This window comes from Alexandromys fortis, unplaced genomic scaffold (genome assembly GCF_014885135.2).
Source record: "Alexandromys fortis isolate MF-2015 unplaced genomic scaffold, M_Fortis_MF-2015_v1.1 scaffold_90, whole genome shotgun sequence".
Lineage (NCBI taxonomy): Eukaryota > Metazoa > Chordata > Mammalia > Rodentia > Cricetidae > Alexandromys > Alexandromys fortis.
The window spans coordinates 3,835,385-3,861,668 of record NW_026067985.1 but is presented as its reverse complement, the minus strand read 5'-3'; the positions used below and the strand labels follow the sequence as shown (position 1 = coordinate 3,861,668).

The 26,284-nt window shown below is 47.0% G+C and overlaps 1 protein-coding gene across 1 annotated transcript in view; it reads right to left on the bottom strand.

Annotated features, from left to right (window-relative positions):
- Positions 1-1,281: 1,281 nt before the first annotated feature.
- Suds3 (SDS3 homolog, SIN3A corepressor complex component) overlaps positions 1,282-26,284 on the bottom strand; it is a 106,174-nt gene continuing 81,171 nt past the window's right edge. The window contains exon 12 of the mRNA XM_050158999.1: positions 1,282-1,878. Coding sequence (XP_050014956.1) covers positions 1,828-1,878 — 51 coding nt within the window. The 3' untranslated portion in view covers positions 1,282-1,827. The remainder of the gene's footprint in view (positions 1,879-26,284) is intronic.

Sequence of the window (26,284 nt, the reverse complement as noted above, 5' to 3'; positions counted from 1 at the left end):
CTGGCCATTCCCCAGCAGTGCTGGCCAGAGGAGCCACTGAGGTCTCCTCTGTGCTCATATGCCATGCCTGGAGAAGGCTTCTGAGACTCTCTGGATCCTCGCATCAGCTCTGCCTCAAAGCTCTCATTGCCCTGACTGGCACAACCCAACTAAGCCTACTTCTCCTAAGGAAGGCAATAGTGGATATGCTTCTGGGCCCCCCTCCCCAGATCTACCCCAATATTCCACTTCTCAGGATGAGTTCCTAATTGAAAGGCAGGTCAAGGCAGTCACATTGGGTGAGAGGACATGACCTTCCTTCGTCACAGCTATGGATGAGGGCTGGGCATGTGATACAAGGAAAGACAAAGTCTCTTCCTTATGGATAGCCCATTCAATATCACTCTCCTCTCCTGTCTCTGCCTCTCTTTCCTCTGTCTTGGTTCCCTTCGCATCTTTCTGTGCTGTGCATGGTGTAGTCAGACCACAGAGAGCAAGGCTGGCAGTGGTGTTAAGTCCCGGGCAGACAGAGAAGGTCAAAGGAAGGACAAGAGAACGCAGCGAACAACTGTATATGTCCTGGGAACCAAGCAGAGCGCTGAGGTCACCCCGTCAAGGACATTAAAGGGACTGTCATTCACTTCTCATATCAACCCTGGAACTCAAGAGACATCCGTTCTGGGCTAACCTTGGTCCTCTGGCATTGATGACTAGCTCGATCTTTGTCATGAGGTCTTTGGTAGCTGACATGTGCCCTGTAGGGCGGTCGACAATGGCAAAGCCAGCAACCATCTCCTTCACCCAGTTGTGACAACCAAAGATGTCTCCATGTGTTACTGTCATCAGTTGTCCCTCAGGGCCCAGGCCGATGGTAGGGGTGAATTCTGGACTGAGGAGGCTCTAAGAGTTGGGATCACTGGGTTAAATGAGGACTTGAGAATACACAGCTAAGAAGTGGTGGGACCAGGATCTCAACCTGGATACTGCAGACAAAACTTGTGACCAGAAGTCCTGTATAATTTTAAATTATGTTTAATTGTGGTGAGAAAGATCCATGTGTCCTAGCTTCCTTTCTGTTGCTGTGAGAAAATACTGTGACCAAAGGCAACTTAGGGGAGTAAAGGGTTCGTTTGGCTTTCACTGAGGGAAGTCAGAACAGGAGCTTGAAGCCAACACCATGGAGAAACACTGTTTCCTGGCTCTCCCACCATGCTCAGGTAGCTTCCTTATACAGTCCCGGGCCCAGGGAATGGTGCCGTCCACAGCTGGCTAGGCCCCCCCTACATCAACTAGCAATTAAGACAATCCTCACAGACAAACCCACAAGCCAAGCAGACCTGGGCAATCCCTCAGTTGAGGCTCCCTTCTCAGATGACCCTAGGCTGTGACAAGGTGACAATTAAAGCTAACCAGGCCACCAGATATAAGTGACATGAAGTGGGGGAAAAATGGGTCTCAAGTTAAATGATGTCATCAAGGTCAGAGTCATGAGGGAAAAAAAAACAATACCTAAAACATTACTGTAGTTGGGTCTGGTAGGTAGAGGTCAAGTGGCCACCCTTCTGGATCTTTCTCTGTGTTTTCTAGCACTTCCAAAATGAACATCTATGGGGGTTTTTTGGCCATCAATAAACATTCAAAACAATATTCATCCCATGTACCAAAAAGAATTTCGCAAAATACCCTGAAAGGGGCAGCGTGGCTGTGGTTTGCATGTGCTCTGATTATACGTGGTTTGCTCAACTGCTCATTTTCCCGATCTCATGTGTCGTCACGCAGTGGGAGCCCATATGACAAGAGCGAGACCAGCTGGTTCTGTTTCCAGCTAGACCAGGTGCTGGGCTCCACCTAGGACCAAGCTCTGCATCTCTTCAGCCTCTTCCTTCCAGATGGAGAGTCCTGCACACGGAAAGGAACAAAATTCAAAGAAGAGTGAGGCTTACTCCTCTCCATTTCCAAGGGAGAAAACTGGCTTCCAAAGAGCACGTGGCCCAGATGAAATTAAACACACAGCAAAGTCCACTCTCCTCCCACACACACAGCAACACTGGCCTAGTCAGGGTTTCCAATGCTGTCATGAAACACCATGACCAAAAGCAAGTTAGGAAGGAGAGGGTTTATTCAGCTTACATTTCTGTGTCATGGTCCATCATTGGAGGGAAACAGGACAGGAACTCACACTAGGCAGGAACCTGGAGGCAGGGGCTGATGCAGAGGCCATGGAGGGTGCTTGATGCAGGTGGGTCTTCTATCAATCTGGTGTTTCATTGGTTAATTAATAAAGAAAACTGCTTGGCCTGATAGGTCAGAAAATTAGGTAGGTGGAGTAGACAGAACAGAATGCAAGGAAGAAGGGAAGTGAGGTCAGACACCATGCCTCTCCTCTCCAGGCCAGACGCGATGGAGTCAGGCGCCAGGTCAGACATGCTGAATCTTTCCCGGTAAGCCACCACCTCGTGATGCTACACAGATTATTAGAAATGGGTTAATCAAGATATGAGAACTAGCCAATAAGAGGCTAGAACTAATGGGCCAAGCAGTGTTTAAATGGACACAATTTGCGTGTTGTTATTTCCGGTGTAAAGCTAACCATGCAGGAGCCAGGCAGGACGAAAAGCAGGCCTGCCCACAGCTCCTTCTACAGGTGCTGCTTACTGGCTTGCTCCTCATGGCTTGCTCAGCCTGCTTTCTTATAGAACCTGGGACCACCATTCTGTGGATGGCACCACCCACAATGAGCTGGGCCCTCCCCATCAATCATTAAGAAAATGCCCTACAGCTGAATTTTATGGAGGCATTTTCTCAATGGAGGTTGCCTCCTTTCAGATGAATCTAGCCACGTGTTGACATAAAATTACTCCAGAATAAACACCCACAAAGACACGGGCTTCTTGCACCAGGAAGAGGAGTTGAGAATCCAGCCTTGTATATAACACGGCTTATAATAAAGTCAGCATCTGTGTGCCTCTCCAGGGCTCTCTGCAAATGGCTACATATGAAGATAAAGGAACAGGTGATGGCTTCTGATCCAAATGCATCTGGACATGCTTCAAAGATGTCCTCACCATACACTTGCCACCTGCATGACCCTGAGCTGCTGATTTACCTCCAGTAGCTAATTGTCCGCTACATAGATATGACCCTCTCTCTCTCTCTCTCTCTCTCTCTCTCTCTCTCTCTCTCTCTCTCATATGTGTATATGTGTTGGAGTGTCCACTGAGATAAGTGTTGTGACCGACATGGGGAACCCAGGACTAGGCTGTACCATTCGTAGGCTGGCCCAGTTAATAGGGGTCATAAGCATCCGCCGGGTTAAGTAGGTTCTAGTCACAGAGGAGTGTATGAACTTCGTGTTGCTAGTGTGTCAGATTACATAACTTGTTGGCTCTCAAGGCCATCCTCAGTTATTACCTGACAGCTCCAGGCAGTCAGAAGTCCAGAACTGAGTCTTACAGGTTCAAAATCAAGCTTACTGTGCAGTTGTGTTCCTTCTGAGCAGGTGGAGAAGGGTCTGCTTTTCAGCTTCTAGAGACTTCCACACTCACTCCTTGCCTGGGGGTCACTTTCTCCATCTTCAGAACAAGCTGGGTAAGGCTTAGTGTGGTCGTGCAAACCTTTAGTCCCAGCACTTGGGAGGCAGAGGAAGGAGGATCTCTGTGAGTTTGAGGTTAGCCTGATCTACAGAGTGTCCCAGGCCAGCCAGGGCTACATAGTAAGACTTTGTCTTAAAGAAAGAAAAGTAGGAAGGAAGGAAGGAAGGAAGGAAGGAAGGAAGGAAGGAAGGAAGGAAGGAAGGAGAAGGAGGAAGAGAGGGAGGAAGAAAAGGAGGACAGGGTGGGAAACAATCTTGAAAGTGTCTCTTCCTCTCTTCTCTTTCTCTCTCCCCCTCTCTATTAGACTCATCAATCCTTATAAGAACCCTTAAAATCACTCAGGAGACAGAGGCAGGCGGATCTCTGTGAGTTTGAGACCAGACTAGTCTACAGAGCGAGTTCAAGGACAGGCTCCAGAGCTACACAGAAAAACTCTGTCTCAAAAAAACAAAAACAAAACGAAACAAAAAGGAACCCTTAAAATGGAGTATGGGGCCTAGGTGTGATAGTTCGCTGGGGACTGGCTTGTATGCATGATGCCACGGTTCTCCCAGCACCATGTAAACAGACCTAGCAGTCAGTGCTCACCTGGAATCTTGGCACTTGGAGGTGGATGCAGAAAGATCAGAAACTCAACGTCATCCTCTATTACAAAGCAATTTGGAGGTTGCTGTGGGCAATGTGAGACCCAATCCAGAAAGGCAGGAAAGTGGCTACAACCATCCCAGATGAAAATCAAGACTCTTTGTTTCATTTGTCTCCAGAGACCCTTTCGGGGTCTGTAGCCCCCCCCCCCCGCCCCACCACAGCTTGGACCTGAGCTGATACCACAGTTTGTTGGACACATACCATATGCCGGACTTCCCAAAGAAGCCCCAATTTCTGTTAGATGGGGGGTTACATTTGGAGATCTTCCCCCAGGCTAAGTCCTACCTCTATCTGTCACCAATCCTGGATTCCATTTTCCAGAAACATCCAACTGCATGAAACACTTTCACAAGCTCTGCTCAACCAAACGCTGTCATTTTAGTGATGAGCTGGTATCTGGGGGACCCGGTGAGTCACCAAATAGACACAGGAAGATCATCCTAAAAGCAAGCGAAGGTCCTCCCATACCTTAGGGCTGCGGCGCTCTCGAGCTGAGTAGGTGGTCATCTCCAGAAGACACAGCACAGAGAACTCAAGGGCCTGAGCTGCAAGGGCACATATAACTTCTAATATGGCCCAAACATTCACTGGGCAATGTGTTCTAAACCAGATAAGAAGGACGCGAATGCCCTGGGCACAGAATGCTCACAGCCCAGCACAAAGTCAGCTGCACAGGCTGCCTTTGCTGTTTCTGTTTCTACCTCTCATGTGGCCAGCAACACTCCCATGGGAGCTGCCTGTGAGTCATGACAGGTGTGTCCTTCCCTCTCAGAGCCTGACGAGTTTCCCTGACACCCTTCAAGTCTCCTCTGCTTCAACCCTCCCCTAGGAAAACTTCTCAAAGCCCACTAGAAAGCACTGGGTCTCCTGTTTAACACTCTCATGGGATCCTGCGTTTTCTTTGTAGCCATCATCCCAATTATTAAGTAATTATTTATGTAATAATTTGTTTGACCCCTGACTTCTCCAACAGTACGAGCTCTCCAAGACAGCTGTTAATTGGGACCACGTGACTGATTCTATCTCATGGGCTCCTATGCGTTGCTTCTGGTAAGACGCTCAGCCAAGATGGTGTCAGCTCTCCAGTTAGCAGCTTCCCTACAGCACAGATGATGGCACCCACCCACCTGCATCACTATCCAGAGAGCGCCCCCTATGGATCATGCTCAGTATGTAGAAATGAGAAGGGGCGGGGTGTTACTAACATAGTCTGGGATTTCAAAGCTAAGAGCTTTGCATTTCTGCAGACTTGGCCTGTCCTGACCAGTACATTGTTGTATTCCCTGTGCATGACACAGCAGAGAACACACAGAAATAAATGAATGGCCGTCTTTTGAAACCGCAGAGAGTATTTCCCATCGGTGGGAATGAAACAGCGGTGCCTACAGTCCCCAAGGCAAAAATTCAGCCAAGTTAAAATTAAAAACACCAATGATAGCCTTTGCTGGAGAGGTTGTGGAGGAAGGTGTACCCTCATCCATTGCTGGTGGGAATGCAAACTTGTGCAACCACTTTGGAAATCAGTGTGGCGGTTTCTCAGGAAATTTGGGATCAACCTAACCCAGGACCCAGCAATACCACTCTTGGGAATATGCCCAAGAGATGCCCTATCATATTGCAAAAGCATTTGTTCAACTATGTTCATAGCAGCATTATTTGTAGTAGCGAGAACCTGGAAACAGCCTAGATGTCCTTCAAGAAGAATGGATGAAGAAAGTGTGGAATTTATACACATTAGAGTACTACTCAGCGGTAAAAAACAGTGACTTCTTGAATTTTGCATGCAAATAGATGGAAATAGAAAACACTATCCTGAGTGAGGTAAACCAGACCCAAAAAGATGAACATGGGATGTACTCACTCATAATTGGTTTCTAGCCATAAATAAAGGACATTGAGTCTATAATTTGTGATCCTAAAGAAGCTAAATAAGAAGGTGAACCCAAAGAAAAACATATAGTTATCCTCCTGGATATGGGAAGTAGACAAGATTGCTGGGCAAAAAATTGGGATCTTGGAGGTGGGGTGGGATGGGGGTAAGGGGAGATGGGGAGAGAAAGTGAGAAAAGGAGGATGGGGAGAACTTGGGGAAATGGAATGGTGGGATAAAGAAAGGGTGGATATGGGAGCAGGGAAGTATATATCTTAATTAAGGGAGCCATCTTAGGGTTGGCAAGAGACTTGAACCTAGAGGGGCTCCCAGGTGCGCAGGGCAATGTCCCCAGTTAGTTCCTTGGGCAGCTGGGGATAGGGAACCTGAAATGGCCCTATCCTATAGCCATACTGATGAATATCTTGCATATCACCATAGAATTTTCATCTGTCGATGGATGGAGATAGAGACAGAGACCCACATTGGAGCACCGGAATGAGCTCCCAAGGTCCCAATGAGGAGCAGAAGGAGGGAGAACATGAGCAAGGAAGTCAGGACCACGAGGGGTGCACCCCCCCACTGAGACAGTGGGGCTGATCTATTGGGAGCTCACCAAGGCCAGCTGGACTGGGACTGAAAAAGCATGGGATAAAACCGGACTCTTTGAACGTGGCAGACAATGAGGGCTGATGAGAAGCCAAGGACAATGGCACTGGGTTTTGATCCTACTTCATGTTCTGGCTTTGTGGGAGCCTAGCCAGTTTGAATGCTCACCTTCCTAGACCTGGATGGAGGGTGGAGGACCACTTTCCACAGGGCAGGGAACCCTGACTGCTCTTCGGACTGGAGAGGGAGGGGGAGAGAAAGGGGGAGGGGGAGAGGAGTGGGAGGAAGGGGAGGGAAATGGGAGGCTGGGAGGAGGCAGAAATTTTTTTCAATAAATAAATAAATAAATAAAAATTCAGCCAAGTACTGTTGAGAACACGAAAGTGTAAAATGCCCAGTCATAAATGGGACAGTTAGCACCCCCTCCAAGGCTAGACCAGAAAGAATGTAAGAACTGGAATAAGGGTGGAGTACTGTGGATGCTGTCTTCTGGGGCTGGACACAGCCCTTACAGTCCTGAGTTCATAGCATGTGTGATTACCAAGACACTGTCTATCAGCATCCTGTCATGGAGTGGGGAGGGGCTCATGAGGCCCAGCCGCTCCTTGAGGATTTACAGGTAAGTTCATGGTCCAAGGGAAAGGAGGCATTTCTTCAGTGGTGGACCCACAGGTAGCATACCCATGCTCTGTAAATAACCTTTCACCCTTCTCCTATAAGAAATTCTAATTAAACTCACCCACTCACTAAAAGGGAGGCGGCAACTCGTTGAGAAGAGGAAAAGACTGAGAGAGAGGGTGAGGGGGACAGGAGAGGGTGGTGATGAATACGACCAACTCTATTACACACAGGTATGAAAACATCATGATGGAAGCCAATGTGTATAATAAATATTTGCTAATAAAGAAATCCAGGGTTTCTGTCACCCAATCCGGCAGCTAGAAATGCAGGCTCTTTGACCTTGAAGCTGCAGGACTCAGGTCACAAAAACATTCATTGAAGCCGAGCACAATTAGGTACTCAACAGACTGGGGGACCCACTACAACCCAAGCCATTAGTCACGGGGCATTGTTTAGAAATGGTTTCAATTTATAATATTTATGAATTGATCTGTGAGAACCCATAAACACTGCTCATCAATACAACTAATTGGCTTTACGGCTTTGTTTGGTTGGCTCATGCGTTCAGGCTCCCGTTGTTAGGGTCTTAAAGAAAACAGGAACTTGCACACACTGGAGCTTGACTAGAATGTTGCATGCTGGGGGTCCGGCCAGAGAACTGGGTGAAACTGGTACATTTAAGAAGTGGAGGGCACCGCAGATGTCATTTGAGTGGTAGGGTGCTTGTCCGGTAAGCATGAAACTCTAGGACTGATTCCCCAGCCCTGTATAAACCCGTGTGATAGTGCATGCTCGTAACCCTAGCACTAAAGAGGTAGAGACAGGAAGATCAGAAGTTCAAGGTCATATACAAACATCTTTGCCCTCCCATTTGCCCCTGGGTCTCAGCTTATCATGTTCAAAGTAAAAGGAACGAAGGAGCTATGGTGCTGTGTTTGTTTTGCTTTTGAGATTTATTTGTTTTTCTTCTGTGTGGGTGTTTTGTCTGCACGTGTGTCTGTGTATCACGCGTGTGCAGTACCCATGGAGGCTAGAAGAGGTCATCAGATCTGTGGCTTGAGTCACAGATGATGGCTAGCCACCACATGGGTGCTAGAAACCAAACCCCGGCCCTTTGGAAGAACAGCCAATGCTCTGAACCACTGAACCATCTCTCCAGCCCCGCAGCTACTGTGTTTAACATACGCCAGCTCCTGGGTGTCACTGGCAGAAGTCAGGGTTGACAGTAACTTAACACTCCAACCTGCTACTTGTGGGCGGCATGGATTCTAGAAGCTCTGACAGAAACATTGGTAGTGGTGTTGACCAAACCAGATGAAGCTTGTGGCTATAGCATGGACAGTATTTCCTGAGTCCACGCTTTGTCCTTGAAGCTACACAAAGAAATGAGTTTGATCAGAAGGCTCAGCCGGCAAAGGCTCTCCATTAAGGCCAACAACCTAAGTTTGATCTCTAGGACCCATATGTTGGGAAGAGAGCATCAACTCCTGAAAGTTGTCCTCTGGCCTCATGTATACTGCGGCAGGTGCTTACACACACACACACACACACACACACACACACACACACACACACTTAGACGTAATAAACAAATGCCTAGATGCCTGTGTTATTGAGATTCTCCATGTATGTGTGCCCTCTGTTTGGGAAGCCTTTGATGTGATGGGTGTGGCCCCCATTACTATTGCAGGAGCTACAGTGGTGAGATCAGCTGCCAACCCCAATAAGGAGATGTGGGCTTGTTTGTGCTGATGTTTCCTACTAGGCTAGAACTCTGAGCTGCATCCCCAGCCCTCATTCCACTCTTTACCGTGAGACACTGTCTCAACTAGGCTAGCCAAGCTGGCTTTCAAGTCACTCTTGTGGCTCATACTGGCCTTGAACTTGTGACCCTCCTGCCTCAGCCTCCCAAGCAGCCGAAACTCCAGGCCTGCACCCCTAGGTCAAGTGAGCAATGCGGTTTTACTGGGGACTTCAGGGACTCTGTGCAAAGCCAGGTTGCTGAATTTGCATGTAAAAAGCATAGCAAGAAAGACTTCCAAAGGGAGTGGTGAACACACTTCTAAGCTGATGGGCTGCCGAAGGCACTGGGAGAAAAATGCTTCGGATGGACTGAGACGGGGGAGGGTGCAGAAGCCAGTGCTCAAGGACCTGCCAGTCCTTCAAGGAGGTGAGACCCACTAGGGAGTGAGGGAGCAGGGAAAAGTGGGATGGGTACCCAGTCTAGAGGCTTTGAGATTTTTCTTCTCTGTCTCCCAAATACAGGACAATGACCCAAGTAGGAAAGACAGACCAAAAACATTTTAAAGGCTCAAAAATTGGGTGTATGAATAAATGAGCGAATGAACAAAAACACTAGATGTGGTGGATCACTGATGTTGATCCCTTTATGTGACAAATGGCTTGGGGAGGAGCTTGCTAGAAGAGTTTGGGTTTCTTTTCCAGCCTGAGTTTATTCTTTAAGACATTCATGCCAGTATTTGGATGTTGGGTGATTTATCTTTATTGAACCCGTTCTTCTGCCTCCTTACTCCCCTTCTCCCCTCCCTCCTCCTCCCCCTGACTACCTGTCTCCTTTCACACGTCACAAATCTAGGCACTTCATAATCACCTTGATGGGGTTTAAAAACATAATGGAGAGGCCTCCGGATCCCACCTCGGTCCTGACCGGGCCTTCATTGCACCATGGTGGCTTTCGGAGGAGCCCCTGACTCCTTACCAGGAAGCCTACATAAGACCAATCTAGCCCCTTGAAAGCAGATGGCAGTAGGCTTGGGCAGTTAGTGGGGCCACCGGCAGCGGGACCAGGATCATGGATGATCTGGCTTTTTGGAGCCCATTTCCTATGAAGAGAAACCCTGCTCAGCCTAGAAACGAGGGGGAGGGCCGTGGTCCTGCCTCACCGTGGTGATGTGACAGAATTCCTTGACTCCCCATGGGAGGCCTTACCCTCTCTGAGGAGCAGATTTGGGGGAGAGGTAGGAGGAATGGGAGGGGGAGGGGGAACTGGACTAGTATGTAAAAAATAAAATAAAAATAAAAGTTAAATAAAAAACACCATGGAAAGAAATCCCTGGGTGTGTCTGAAAGGGATTCATTCACTAGATTGGGTTAACTGAGTGAGAAGGCCATCCCTGAATTTGAATGGCACCATTCCATGCCGGGGATGGGGGTCCTGGTCCAAATATGGAGGAAGCAAGCTGAGCACAGGTACCCACTCTTCTCTGCTTCCTGTGACCAGCGGCAGGATACCTCCCTGCCATTATAGATGCGCATGCGCCCCCTAGAATTGAGAGCTGACAATAAACCCTTTCCTCTTCAAGTTGGGTCTGTCAGGTATTTCCTGACTGCAGCGGGACAAGTCTCCGCTTTCTCAGTTCCAAATCCAGACTCCCAAGGGAACTTTCTAATTGGTCCGTCACAGGTCAGGAATCTATTTCTGAACCAGTCCCCTAAGGCGAAATGTAGGGGTCTGAGAAGTAACTAGAGCCGCTTTCTTCAGGTCCTTGTGATTAGAGTGCAGGACTGTGTGGGAACTGGCTTTACTTGAGAAAATAAATTTCCCAAGAATAAATCTCTGTGCGTAATCCCTTCAAACTCTGACAGCATGAGATCTGAATTCCAGATAAGGTTCCACTGTTGAAAATAGCTAATAATGTGATTTTTTTCTTTTCTTTTTTAAAATAATGATCTTTAGTCAGGGCTAGCTAGCACTACCCTTAAGCTGCCTAGGGCACGTGACAGTATTCTGTGCACTGCGGAGTCCAGCAGAGGAGCTGTAATTGGGGACAAAGTAATTTACCGTGAGCCGCTCCCCAAACCTTGGCCTCTCAATTCTGTCAAAGAAGATGGTGGTCCCAGTGGACACGCACGCCCACGGATGACTCTGGCTGCCAGGTTGGCGAAGCTCATCTCTGTATGTCATCGGGAGTTGGCCCCAGCTGCCATCTGAGCACTCTGGCTGACTCCACAGATGGCAAATGGAAGGCTTGCTCCGCCCCTTGCTCCCTGGTCTGGCGGCTTCCACATTCCTTGACAATAATGCTGGTTCAGACGCTGGCACTTGGAGCCAACCCTCGCTAGGCACAGCAGGGTGGGCAAGGCAGAAGAGAAGCTGGCAAGAGCAGAAGCAGGGGCTATTTATTTTATGCTGGCCCCAGCAGCCTGGAAGGCACCATGAGGGGTGTGGGCAACCAGACCTCAGCAGATGACGGAACTTTATCAAGCAAGGGAGATGGGGGAGTCTGGAAAATTACAGCCTACTTGCCAAGTCTCAGGGACACCTGCATCTAATTTAACATAAGGAAGTCTTTATGGAAAAACACATCTACCTTCCCTACAGCCGCTCTCATTAACTCTAGATCATTCTGTCTCCTAATGTGCTCCCAAACTTGTCCTCCCTCTATCCCCAGCCTGCCAGCTCTCAACCTCCACCATCTCCAGCTGCCCAAGGAGCTTCCCAAATGTCCTGTCATGTGGGGCTCACCCGTTCCCCACCCAGAGACCAAACTGACCTCACCCAGTGACCAAAGTGGTCTTTCTAAGTTGTAGGTTGAATTTTGTCTCCTTTCTGCCTGAAACCCAGCAGTGAGGGCCAGAGGGATGACTCAGCAGTTAAGAGTATGGCCTGCTCTTGCAAAAGACTCAAGTTCAGCCCCCAGCAACTATGGCAGGCAACTCACAACTGCATCCAATGCTTCTGGCTTCCATAGGCACCAGTACACACACACACACACACACACACACACAATTAAAGGTAAAATAGAATTATTTTAGCACAGGGGCTGCTCTGAGCACAAACTCTCAAATCCTTTACCCCAGCCCCCGAGCCCTCCACAAGCTATTCCTGACCTACCTCAGAAACTTCTAAGCACCATATGGGCTAGGGTGTGTGGCGGGTGCCTCGGTACCCTGCCTTTACCATATTGGCCAAGATTTAAAAGCTGATATCTGCTTCAAGGACCATCTTTGGCAGCTAGAGCCCACTTCTGCATGGCACGATAAATGCCAGGGAAAGAGTACCACCTGGGGATAATAATAGAAGTTGGAGAATTATAGGACCCAGCCACAATAGATAAGCTCAATAGAGTCCTGAGTCTCAGTAGTTTTCCCTACGGCAATATCTGGTTGCAAGGAAGAGCACAAACTGAGACTACCCAGGCACCACCCAGGAACAGACCATCCAAAAGAAATTCATAACTTTCCAACTATTGTAAATAGAATCACCTGCCAGCACACACCCATCGCTTTTCACCAGGACACCCCTAGACAAATGCCAGCCAATCAGGATTGAACCCATTACCCCAAACCTGCTAATTAACTTTTCTGAGTTTTGCCTTTAAATAGTTATCTCTAGAAGGGTGGGGTACCTCCTCTTGCTGCACTGATGAGGTTCCTGACGGCTAGTACACTTGCATGAGAATAAACTTTGCCTTTGCGTTTTGGTGAGTCAGTCTCCCTGTTGGTCTTTTGGGGTCCCCACAGACTGGGCACAGCAGAATCTGTATGCTGCCGGGTAGTGATTGTAATGGTCTGTCCTGTCCATTTAAGAGAAAAGTCCCGTTTGCTCCCTCCGCTGTCTGAAGAAACAAGCAGATCTTCCTTCTGCTTCCAGCCTGAGTGTCCTTTCCTTCTCTCTCCTGAAGAGGTAGCTTCTCCTACACTGCCCATTTCTCTTTCTCTCTCTCTGCCTCTCTCTCCTCATCCCCCTTCTCCCTCCCTCTCTCCCTTTCCCTTCCATAACCCATTAAATAAATATACGACCTCCAACCTCATTTTGCATGGCATGCCTATCCATCGCTGTCTCTCACCTGCCATGTGGCTCCCTGCCTGGGGCCCGCTGCCTGCTGCTGCCCCTTGGAGAATGGTGTCCTTTTATTTTTACCATTACAGTAGTGGTGCACACCTTTAATCCCAATACTCAGGAAGCAGAGGCAAGCAGATCTATGTGAGTTCAAGGTCAGCCTGGTCTATAGAGCTAGTTCCAGGACAGCCAGGAATACACAAAGAAACCCTGGAGAGAGAGAGAGAGAGAGAGAGAGAGAGAGAGAGAGAGAGAGAGAGAGAGAGGGGGGGGGAGAGAGGAGAGAGAGAGAGAGAGAGAGAGAGAGAGAGAGAGAGAGAGAGAGGAATCTGTATCCCAGCTCCATCATCCTTGGGGTGGGATAACAGAGGCATGTTTCCTTAGTCTTCAGAGTTCACCAGTTGGCCTGCCGATGGAGCATACCATCTTCTGAGTGCAACAGCCTCATGGTCATGAGACCCACTATTCCTGTCCATCACTGGGGTGGAGCTCCCTGGCTGTTCTAATTCCCTCATAGAAATGGGGGGGGGGTGAGAAAGTCTCACTTGTGCTTCCAGCGGCTCCTTCCAGCCATTTCCATGTAATTCCACTCCAATTGTATGTGACCTTGGGAAGTGTTGGAGCGTAAGCTTATGGTGGGTTAACTAAGAGGAGCTTCACCTACAGGTCTTTGAAAAGGCCATCACCCAAGCTCATAGAAGACTTTCCTAGAGAGAGCCCTTCACACACACACACACACACACACACACACACACACACGCACGCACACGCACACGTGCACACATACATACAGACATGCACACGCACACACCTCACTCTGTAAGTGAAGGTAGTTGACTATCCAGGTTAAGTTTGGTGGAATCGATCTTTTGTTTGTCACTGAGACCTTGAGAAGTAAGAAACTGTTTACAACTCCCCGGGAAAGGAATTCTCACAAAGCACACCAATGGTCATGTTTACAATAAAACACCTCTACCAGCCCTGTGCTCTGCCCACACGGGTTCACAACCCCAAGCCTACCTGGTTATTTAGTACCACTTTCTACTCAGAACTCGTGCATGCAAATTCTAATCTCGGGGTCTTTGGCAGGGACAGTTCCCAAACAGTTGATTGTTTTCTATAACCGTATTTTCCACTTACACACATGATTGCACATGACAGTCAGGAGTGTGCCACTTCCTCTGCAGCCACTGGACCTTTGCATACTTAGTACATACACCCTCATCCTATGTCTCCTGGATGGATCTCATTCTACCCTGGAGCTCTGCCTTTAGCTTAGATCTACAATTTTAGATAGAACTTCTATGAACTCTCTCTCTCTCTCTCTCTCTCTCTCTCTCTCTCTCTCTCTCTCTCTCTCTCACACACACACACACACACACAAGCACACACAGTTTTGTTTCCCTGGGATTTTGCCCCTTTCCTGTAGTTTTGTGGTGGTATTTGTTTGTTTGTTGTTTTGGTCATTCTTTGCCCAGCACTTGTGTCCCCTCATTGAAATGTAAACTACTTGATAACAGTGTTTGTGTCAGGGGCTTGTTTCTGCCTCCCCAGAGTGGGACACCATGAAGATAATCCGTAGCGAGTTAAATATATAGTGCATTGGCTTTTAAAAACTAGGGAGGAAAATGTGGAGACTGTAAAGTCACCCAGAAATGGAAATGCTTTGCATATGCTAATTGGATAATCATAAACACCATCACTCAGCATGAACTGCAGGCTAGGCATCTTGCCAGGGGTGTCTCAGTTAACCTTTATAAGCTGGCACCAATGATGTCCGTGCTGGGCAAAAGGAGAAGAAATAGTCACATCGGAGAAGCACACAGCAACCAAGGGAGGAGCTGGGATGCAAACCTAGAGGGTTTGGCACCAGCATTTACTTAACCTCTGGCTCTCTTTCCTACCTCTCTCCCAGGAATGAAACTCCATTTGGAGAGTACTCCATCTTCACAGCACCATGTGCAGAGTGTCTTTCCCTCACAGGAAGTAGAGGCTTTGCAGACTCCCTGTGTGCCAGAATCTGGACCAGGAAATGAATGCCAGCAAGGCAGGAAGATGTCCAGAAGATCTCTTGAGAAATATAGAAGAAGGCTATCTCCAAATAGTGAGAGCAAAATCACATCTACTTTTCGTTGCCTGCTCAGTGTGTAGCTGGCATGCATGTGTATATTCATGTGCACACTGTAGGATGATGCTCTTGTACATTGTAAAGATTCGTCACTCATATCGGTTTACTAAAATGTCGATTGGCCAGTAGCCAGGCAGGAAGTATAAGTGGAGTGAACAGACTAGGAGAATTCTGGGAAGAGGAAAGGCAGAGACTCAGTCACCAGCCAGATGCAGAGGAAGCAAGATGAGAATGCCTTACTGAGAAAAGGAACCAAACCATGTGACTAAACATAGACAAGAATTATGGGTTAGTTTAAGTTGTAAGAGCTAGTTAATAATGAGCCTGAGCTAACAGACCAAACAGTTTATAATTACTATAAGCCTCTGTGTGTTTCTTTGGGACTGAATGGTTGTGGGACCAGAAGGAACAGAAACTTCCTTCTATAAATGGCACCCAAACATTTGGAAAGAATTTCCACATAAAGCCTGAGAAAGCTTTATAAAAAAGGATTCTAGACAGACAAGAACAGAGTCAAGTGCAGCTTCTTGGTAACCATCTTTACTCCTGTAGGCTCTGTTTGCTGGTGGGGAGCAGAGGTGGGGCTCCTTTAAGAGAGGCTTCCTGACTCAGCATTAGCAGCAAAAACCTCACAGTTCTTTTAAGAGGCTCTGCCACCAAACATTTAAATGATACTTATGAGCAACTGGCAGCAGGCTTCTTGGTGATGGCATGGACCTAGAAATTCCACAAAGTTGTGACAATAAACATGGCTCCCACCAGTACCTCCACAATGACTCTCAGGTAGTCAAGAAGTGGGGTGGAGCAAGTCATCAAAGTCATAGCTTTAATCCTAGTCATGCTGCTTAGCAGATTTAAAACTCATGTACTTAGAAAAAAGATAGAGATATACAGTAAAGACAGATTCAGACAGGAAAAAAAATCTCTAAACAGTTTACAGTGTGTTTAAAAATATATGTAGGCTCGGAAGAGAAGCTAAAAAGGATAGAGAAAGTTCTTTTAAAAAATAGAGTACCTAGGTGTGGTGGCTCATGCTTTTAATCCCAACACTTGGGAGACAGAGGCAGGCAGATCTCTGTGAGTCTGAGGCCAGCCTGGTCTACAGAGTGAGTTCTAGGAAAGCCAAAGATACACAGAGAAACCCTGTCTCAAAAAAAAAAATTAAAAAATAAAAATAAAAGAAGTAAAGTAAGAAAAAAGCCACATAAAGATGGAAAATACACAGAGAGTCTGGATACTGTATGTTATTGTGTTGTCTTTGAATTGTTTGTCTGCTGAGGAAGGAGCAACAGCTGCTAAAAGACATTTGATCATAAAAGTTTCTGGATTTATCCAACCTATATATTTTGAAAAGGCCTTGACTTCAAAATTTAAGTCAAAAAAGATGTTACTTTGGAGAAGAAGTTTTGCTTTTGTTTCCACACAATATAAGAGACTGTGAATTCATTCTTGATTAAGAAAATATGTTTGATTGATGAAGACCCCCCTGAAGAATCTCTAAAGGGAATGGATGGCCCAAATAAGTCAATGTTTTAGAGTACCTCTGTTGCAGTTTCTTCTGAGTTCTACATCCAGAACAGCTGCTGGCTGAGATGATCCAGCCTCACAGAATACTCCAGTCAGAACTTGACCATAATCCTAAATTTTCTTTGGGTCCCCATAAGATTATCAGTGCCCCCAGTTAGCAAAAAGTAGCTTAGAAAACTATGCCCACATTATCAAAAAATGGATTATAGATGTTTGTCTTTGTTTAGTGTGTTGATTACAAGTTGTTATGGATAATGGTTAGGAAAAAAGGCTAAAAGGAGATTAGATTTAGGATTCTTATTTTGGAAAGAGAAAGGGGAAATGCTATGGGATAATGCTTCCGTACACTGCAAATATTTGTCAACCATATTGGTTTAATAAAATGCTGATGGGCCAGTAGCCAGGCATGAAGTATAAGTGGGGCAACCAGGGCAACCAGGTGACAAGAATTCTGGGAAGAGAAAGGGTAGACACACAGTCACCACTCAGACACAGAGGAAGCAAGATCAGTGACATTATTAAGAAAAGGTACCAAGTCATGTGGCTAAACATAGACAAGAATTATGGGTTAATTTAAGTTGTAAGAGCTAGTTAATAATATGCCTGAACTAATAGGCCAAACAATTTATAATTAATATAAGCCTCTGTGTGTTTCTTTGGAAACAAATGACTGCAGGACTAAGCAGGACAAAAACTTCTGTCTACATGTGCATGTGCGTATAAGGACCCATGGTTTTCTCAACTCTCCTGTGATTTAAGAACTAGTACTGGGGCTAGAGAGATGACTTGGTGGGTGAGAGCTCTTAATGCTCTTTCAAGGGACTCAAGTTTCGTATCCAGCAGTTGTCTAGAACTCCAGCTTCAGGGTCTTCAATGCCTTGTACCTCCATGCGCCCCTACACGCATGTGCACGCATCCCCACACAGACACACATAAACAGATATAAGTTTAAAAATTTATAACAAAAACACAAACAGACAGACAAAAACTAGTACTGGGCTGGGAGATGTCTCAGTCAGTAAAGTGCTTGTTATACATGAGGATAGCATGCATGAGGACCTGAGTTCCATGCGTAGAACATTAGGCATGGTCATGTGCATTTATAATCCCAGCACTATGGAGGAGAGACAAGCAGGTTGTAGAGATCACCAGCCAGCTAGCCTAGCATGCTCGGTGAGTTTCAGACCAGTGAAAGCCCTCTTCTCAAAAGAAAAAAATCATGAACCAAATCTAAGAAATGACAGCCACAATTGTCTTCTGGCCACCACATGCACACACCTGAACACACATGAGCATATACAAAATGAACACACATGTACATATTGCTATTGCTATCATATTGCTATTGATAAATTTTTGAGAGGCTAGCTGATTTGACAAGGCTCCCAAAGCTAATCGACAGCAGAGAGAGGTTCAAGCTGTTCAGACAGAGGTTCGGGTCCGAGCTTGGAAAGCCCCTCCCCGCTCACTGCTTCCCATGCTCAGGACCAGTCACTCGTCTTCTTATGAGGCCTTAGTTTCCTGGCTCCTATTGTTCATGAGGCCTGGAAAACTACCCAGATGTTCCCTTAACCCCGCTTTGATATAGCTGCCTAAAACAGGTCCTCAGCAACAGCCAGCCACAACTCACAGCTCAGTCATCTTCAGAAATGCCTAGAAACACAAAAGGATTATGAAACCACCATACACTACCACAAAAAAAAGTATACAGGCGTGAAACACCCACCAACAGCAAACACTCAGGCTAGGGAGATGGCTCAGTGGGTAGAGCTTGTCTTCCAAGCACAGAGGCCCAAGTTCCATCCTCAGAATCTATGTTTATAGAAAGAAAGGGCAAGGAACACCAAAACTGAGTGGAAACTGTTAAAGGGATCACACTCTTTGGATGTAGGGCATAGCAAATCAAGTTGGCACTGAGTTAGAAGCTTCTTCTATGCCTGCTAGCTTTCATAATGCTAGAAGGTGCAATGTGGGTCGCAGGGGGAGAGATGTCATACTAGCAATACTGACCTACCAGGCAAGATGTGCCCCCTGGTGCAGTAGTGGCATGACTGTTGTGGGAGTAACCAGTCACTTTCTGGGTGGATTTGAAGCCTGCCCCATAGGTAGGAATCCAAGCCCTGCACTGTAAACCTGGTCACAAGATCTGGGGGGACTTTCTATTGTCATTCTGCTCAATGCAATGGTGTCAGACTGTCTTTTTCAAACTCATGTTTGTACCCATAGATTAGTGACGTTCTCGTGCCTGTTCAGAGTGGACAGCAGTTAATATATCTCTGTACCCTCAAAGAATGATTTTTTTTTAAAAAATCCTTTTACCATCGACAGGTTATATAAACTTTTACTTTCGGAGCTGAGGAAGTAGTGTAGATCCCTAGGGTTCATTGGCCAGGCAGCCTAACCAAACCAGTGAGTTCCAGACCAGTGAGAGACCCGGTGTATTAGTTATTTTTCTATTGCTGTTATAAAACACCATAACCAAAGCAATTTATAAAGGAAAGAATTTAATTGGGCTTATGGTTTCAGCAGGTTATAACCCATGATTGAGGTGCAAAGGCACAGCCACAGAGAGCTCATGTCTTCAGCAAGCAGAAAACAGATTGGTACACTGGGAATGGCATGCATGATCTTTTGAAACCGCAAAGTGTGCCCTCAGCGACACACTTTCTCTGACAAGGCCACACTGCCTAATCCTTCCTAAATATTTCCACCAAGTAGAGACCAAGTAGTCAAACATATGAACCTATGGGGGACATTTTCCTTCAAATCAACACACCCTGTTTTTAAAAAAGGAACAAGCTGGAAAGCACCTAAAGAATTACAGATAAGGGGCTGGAGGGATGGCTCAGAAGTTAAGAGCACCAGCTTCTCTTCCAGAGGTCCTGAGTTCATTCCCAGCAACCACATGGTGGCTCACAACCATCTATAATGGGATCTGGTGCCCTCTTCTGGCATGTAGGTGTACATGCAGACAGAACACTGTATACATGATAAATAAATCTTTCAAAAAAAAAGAAAGAAAGAAAAAGAATGACAGCTAAGGTTAACCTCTGGCATCCACACAAACACACACAGACATGCATACTCCTACATACGTGAACACCTACACACACACTCCAAGCCCCTTTGCTCTGTCCCGACAGCCTGTCTCTGGCCCTCTTACTTCCTAAGCTCTTTCTCTGCATTGTCCTGCTCCATCCTCCCAGGTATAGTCCTCTACCCATTCTCCCTGGGGAGTAAACTGAGGCTCTGCAAACCCAAGCCAACACCTGAAGCTCAGGTGTGTCAGCCTGAGCCAACAGCCTCTCCGGCGCCACTCCTGCCTCCATGTTTGCTTCGTATTAATTTTTATTGCATGCATTTTGGTCATTCCAGTCCCCACCTATTTCTATTCAGGAGCCAGAAGATTCCAGAGAAAGATGACACCCACCGAGCCAACGGACACCGTCTCTCAGAGGCGGAATAAACATGTGAAGAGCTGACGGCTGCCCTTTTTCCTTCTCCCCTCATCCCTCGGGAACCCACACTTTGGCTTCTCCTTGGCCGGAAACCAAACAGACCCCAAGGCCTGATGGGACTACACAGCTTCGAAACTGAGGAGCCCTAGCAGAATCATTCTTGACTTTGCATAGTTTGGGGCTTTTTTAAGTTTCTTTCCATGGAGGTTATAAATAGTAACAGACCTATCATATCTACATCAGTGCTTCCGCACTTTCAAAGGACCAAGACGGTAAAGGCTGTTTTAAGTGGGAGAACCCTCGGTGACCTCCTCTGCCTGTGATGATGAAACTTTGATCTCCCAGCTCAGTCAGCCTGGTTTGAGCCATCAAAGTCCTCTGCTAAACACCCTGTTCCTATTACTTCCTTATTTGATATTTTAATTGAACGTGTGCTGTTGTTTCCTGGCCAATACTCCCCATCTGCCACTTCTCCGTTTTTTTTCCCGTGGAAGCGCCTGAGGCAACACCCCTTCCTGGAACAAGATCTGCTCTCTCTGGCTTCCTCCAGAGGCCAGAGCCACCCGCCTGCTGGAAACAAATTTGGCCTAGCGGGAGCCCTCTGGAAGGCACCATCTGGGTTCTGATCTGCCCCGAAGATGGCAGTGGCGAGGGCTGCCTCTGCAGGTTCCAAGCCAGGTTCTGCACAATGTGGTCCTTTGGAAAAGGCTCCTTCGACCTGAACAGCAGCCAGTGCAGGATCCGTCAACTAACTTGCAGAGGGAAAGGTTGTAGAAGAAACAAGGGCACAGCGAGGCAAAAGTGAAGGGGCTAGAGAGAAGAACCGCTTTCCGCTCTTGGAGGGCACCTTCATTCGGTTCCCAATACCACGTGGTACACATACATGCACATAGGCAAAGCAGTTACAAACACCAAACGCAAATAAATAGATCTAAACAACAACAAAGAACTCCACGCTTGTAAGTTCCATAAAAGGAAGGACAGGTTTGGTCTGAGCTGTAGCTCCCCCCAAATTTATAGGATGAATATTCAGAATATATTCAGCAAACACATTCCCATTCTGTGCCAGTGCCACAGAGACGGAGAAGGTGCAGCCCACACCGCAGACCAGTCTTGTTTTACACAAGTATCTGTGTTACTCGTTTCTGTCCTTGTTGCACAAAACATCTGGACGAAGTAACTTAGGGAAGGGAGGGTTTGTTCGGGTTCGCTGTTTGAGGTCTCCTGTGGTGGGGAGTCAGGACAGCAGAAGCTTCCGACAGCTGGTCACACTGCTGTCTGCTCTCAGGAAGTGGAGGGCAATGAAGGCTGGTGCTCCACCCACTTCCTGCAGGGTCAAGGGATGATGGGATTTCCTACCCCAGAGAATCTAATCTAGATAAACCCTTTACAGGCATGCCCATAGGCTCAGGGCACAGGCGTCAATAGATCCCATCCTTGATGATCAAGCTTAACCGTTGAACTGTCCAACAGAAGGATAGAAGACATGCCGACCACTTAGGATTTATTTATTTATTTAGTGGGTGAGTGTGTGTGAGCATATGTGCATGTGTGTATTCATGCGTGAATGTGTGTGTGCTCATGTGTGAGTATGTGTGTATGCATGTGTGCATGAGTATATGCTTCTTTGCGTATGTATATTTATGCAAGTATGTGTGTGCATACAAATATGTGTGTGCTCATATGTGAGTATGTGTGAATGTGTGTGTATATGTAGGCATACACATGACTGTACACATGCAACAGCACACAGAGGACAACTTTTTGCTAGCAAATTATTTTTTCCTACCTTATTTTGAGGCAGAATCTCTCTTGAATCTGTTACAGTGCTATATTCATGAACTTCCAGCCAAACCTCCTACCTCTGCCTCCCTTCTTGCCCTGAGAGTGCTGGGATGACATATGCAGGTCACCAAGTCCAGCTTTTGAAGTGAGTTCCAGGGATAAAGCACTGGTCTTGGGGCTTACACAGCAAGCACTATTACCCACTGATCTGTCTTCCCAGCCTTCACGGTAGTGAGCTGAAAGTTTATAGCCGCACTTCGATGAGTGAAAAGCAGCAAGTCCAAAACACTTAGCAGTGTTTGCTTTAACCTGAAATACCATCCTTTTGCGGTATCGTGTGAATGGGAGTCTGGGAGGGCACTAGGGCCCGGCCGGTACCATCCAGCACAAGCATGCATGCTCAGAGTTGGCCTCTGGAACCCCAGTTCTGCTCCAGGAAGCATGCTCTGCAGACACAAGGCAGGACGTCCCAGGCAAGGAGTAAGGAGCAAAAGTCAGGCCTAAGAAAATTTAGCTGGGAATATTACTAGTTTCAAAAGAAAATGACGTTGGAAAAAACCCACCTATCAGTCGATTAATGAGTATGCAAGCAAAATACGGTCTATCGATGAAATATTAGTCGGCTCTCAAAAGGAATGAAGAGCTTTTCCATGCTACAATATGAATGGCACTATGGAAAATGTTATCCTAAATGAAATGTCAGGGACAAAAGGCCGTGTATCCCCAGATCCCAATAACATAAATGTCTAGAAGTGTCAAAGCCCGATAGAGAAAGCAGATTTATGGAGCGTGGAATAGGTGCGGTTGAGAATAAGTTCATGCGTTCTTTGGGAGTTAGTTGACAAAGCATTCTAGTATTAGATTGTCATGGTGGTTGCACAACTCTGACTATGAAGTTTAATAATTGATGGAGTTAATCTGTAAGAGATAATAAACCCTTTCCACCCCAAGTCACTTCTGGTCATAGTGTTTATCTCCAAACAGGACAGAAACCATGCCCACAGCAACCATCTCAGAAGGCCGTGAGGAATTCACACAAGAGATATCACCCACCCCCCGAGATGGAGCTGTCTAGATGGACTTGGGAGATGGACTCAGAGCTGCTGTTCCATCTAGCAAGAGGCAGAAGCCGTTGAGTAACTAACGGGTCACACAGCTCGTGGCAAGTCAGAGTTAAAAGTCCTATGTCTTCATTCACATTGGGTCCCAACAAAACCCCCTTTCTAATGTATCCAACCTGTCAGGGACAAATCATGCCCTCCCCCATACAGACATGGTATGCACACAGAACATCTGTATGTGTTATAGCATGTCTTCCCTGTGCAGACATGGCATGCACACAGAACATCTGTATGTGTTATAGTATGTCTTCCCTGTACAGACATGGCATGCACACAGAACATCTGTAGGCAGTCATTTATTGTGCACCTCATACTCAGCTGGGGTTGGCGAGAAAGAAATTAAGGCTCTCAGAAGAGCAGCATTCAGTGCAGGGCAGCAGGTAGAGTGGGTGGCTGCAGTGTTGTGTGATGGGCACTATGGTGGAACAACAACTGCCCCAAGCCTAAAACAAAACATGTCACTCTGCCCAGGACCATGAGGAACAGGGGACCCCAGTAAAGGAGAGCCCCATACAAGGAGAGGCTCTGGAAACTGGAGTTAAAAGACAATAGAAAGGGGGCTGACAAGATACAAAATAGCAGCGACAGCTCCCACTCACAATCCCTGGATAAAACTGGCATGCCTGTCATCCCAGCACAGCAGAGGCTGGGGCAAGAGGATCATGAGTGACCAGTCTGGACTGTATAGTGAAACCCTGCCTGGAAAAGAAAAAGTCTAAATACCTAACTGCCTATTGGGCTATTCCCTAAGAGAAGGGGAGAGTTAGCCTCGGCCTCAGCCTCTAGCATGAAAGATAATCATTCATCTTGTGGTGCTCAGCGTAATGGCTGGGTCACATAACGTGCTCAATAAAGCCTCAGCAATAATTGCTAAGGGAAGGTTTTAGAAGACTCATTATATGATAATACTCTTCGTCTGACACCTGCTGTTAGGAGAGACACTTCCCTGCTGCCATCGCGGCACTGGTGAGGTCGTGCACGGAGCACTCTCCTAAATATTTACCACAGTTTGAAAACGCACCCAGCGCAGTCACTGCCTGCCTCTCCCACTAGAATGAGAGTTCCACAGGGGAGGGGCCTATAGCTGATTCTGACACACTCTGAAAGTTCAATAGGAACTGAGGAGGTGGCTCACCTGAAAAAGTGCTTGTCTGGCAAGCGTGGGGACTTGAGCTGGATCCCCCGCACCCATGAGGGGAAAAAAAAACTGGGGGTGGAGGCATACTCCTGTAATTCAGCACTAGGGAGGTGGAGACAGTGGGGCCCCTGAGGCTCTCTGGATAGCCAGGCAGGCGCGCGCATGCACACACACACACACACACACCATAAATAATGATTGGCTGAATAATGATTCCGTTTATAATAATCTACAGAAATAGGTTTTACAGTTCTGGATGCTGCAAGTGAGGGTGCTGAGGTGCAGAGAGGCCACCCAGCCTGTAGGTTAGTCCCCAAATGTTGTAGGCAGAAGGCTGGACACTAACACCAGTGAGGAGACAACTGCACATGTGCTGTGAAGGAACCTGAGCTGGAGAGTAGGGACCAGACTGGGAAGCTTTTCAGAAGGTTGGTGAGGGAAGAGAGTGGATGAAAGGTGAGTGGGTGATGGACGGATGGAGAATGGGTAGATGGATGGATGGATGGATGGATGGATGGACGAACGGACGGGTGGATGGGTGGATGGATGGGTGGGTGGCTGGATGGATAAATGGGTGGGTAGATGGGTTGTGGACAAATGAATGGTAAATGAATGGGGAGAGAGATGGATGGTGGGTGTATAGATGGTGGATGGAGGGAAGAATGAATTCTATGAATGGATGGGTACATCAGTAGATAGGTCAGAGGCTAGATGTGTGGATGGGTGGATGAGTGGATACAAGAGGGATGGATGGGTGGTGGATAGAAGGATGAAAGGGTAGATAAACAGATGGATAGATACTAGGGTAGATGGGTGAGTGGGTGCGCAGATACACAGGCGGGCGGATGGGTTCTAAATGGGGAGGTGGATGGATGGGTATATGGTGGATAGGCATGCACACATGTAGTGGATGGGTGGGTGGGTGGGTGGGTGGGTGGGTGGGTGGGTCACAGATGGGTGATGAGCAGACCCACGGAAGCACCCAGTTCACTTGCATGATGCATTTTACACACAGTGGGTTTTTTTTATATTAACATTAACCAGAATAGATATGAAAATGCTGTCCTGGTGATAAAAGTGACGCTTGCAACATCGTGAGATTCGGGGAATATAAAAACCCTCTCCAAGAGGCCTTCATACTAATTTTTTTCCAGCACTCGTGTGCTCAATTCTTCTTCCTTTTACCCTCCAAGTCAAATAAAGCATAAATCAGCCTTTAGCCTGTCATGCCTTCGGCAGATTTTCAAATCCTGAGTGCTGAGACTTTAAATTATTCCGTACCTAACTTGGTTAAGCGGTACCTGAGTCTGGCTAGGATAATCTGATTGTCAGAGAAACAGAGTGGGCCTGACCTGAAAATGGTCCTGTGGACACCGTGGCTGTCTGGGAGAGTGATGGCGGGACCCGAGAACAGCTTTGAGAGATGACTGCTGTCCAGTCGAGTTCAAGCTCATGCCCTGTCATGAAACTCCCACGTGGCCCTTCATCCGTATCAAAGACACTCCAAAGGCAAACCTGGACCCTTCTTTCTTGTTCTCAAGTCCCTCCTCCCTAACTTTCCCCCACGTTTCTTGAAAGCATATAGATTCACGTCCATGGCTATAGCTGGTGAAATATATAAAGGCAATTTACAAGAAAGCCCCACCACAAACTGCCTCTTCCTAGTTGCCTTGAAATCCTCCCATTAGCAATGCCTTCCTTTGCACTCAGCACTGCCCTCTTGTGGCCTGATCATGTCCTTTGAAACCATAGAAAATAATTGCCCCCAGGACCTTTAATGACTCCTACCTCTCAGGGACTCTAAACAAACTAGAGAAGCATCTTTGGCACCATCCTCATCTCTGTGGAGTGAAGGCTGGCTAATTTTGACGCTTGACACCCCAGAAAAACATACAGCATCATGGTGTACCTACTCATACTAGGACATTCTGCCATGGTATCTGCGGGGACCAAGCCCTGGATTAGGCCATGACATTTTAGTTGCTTCTTTCATTGTCAAATGTC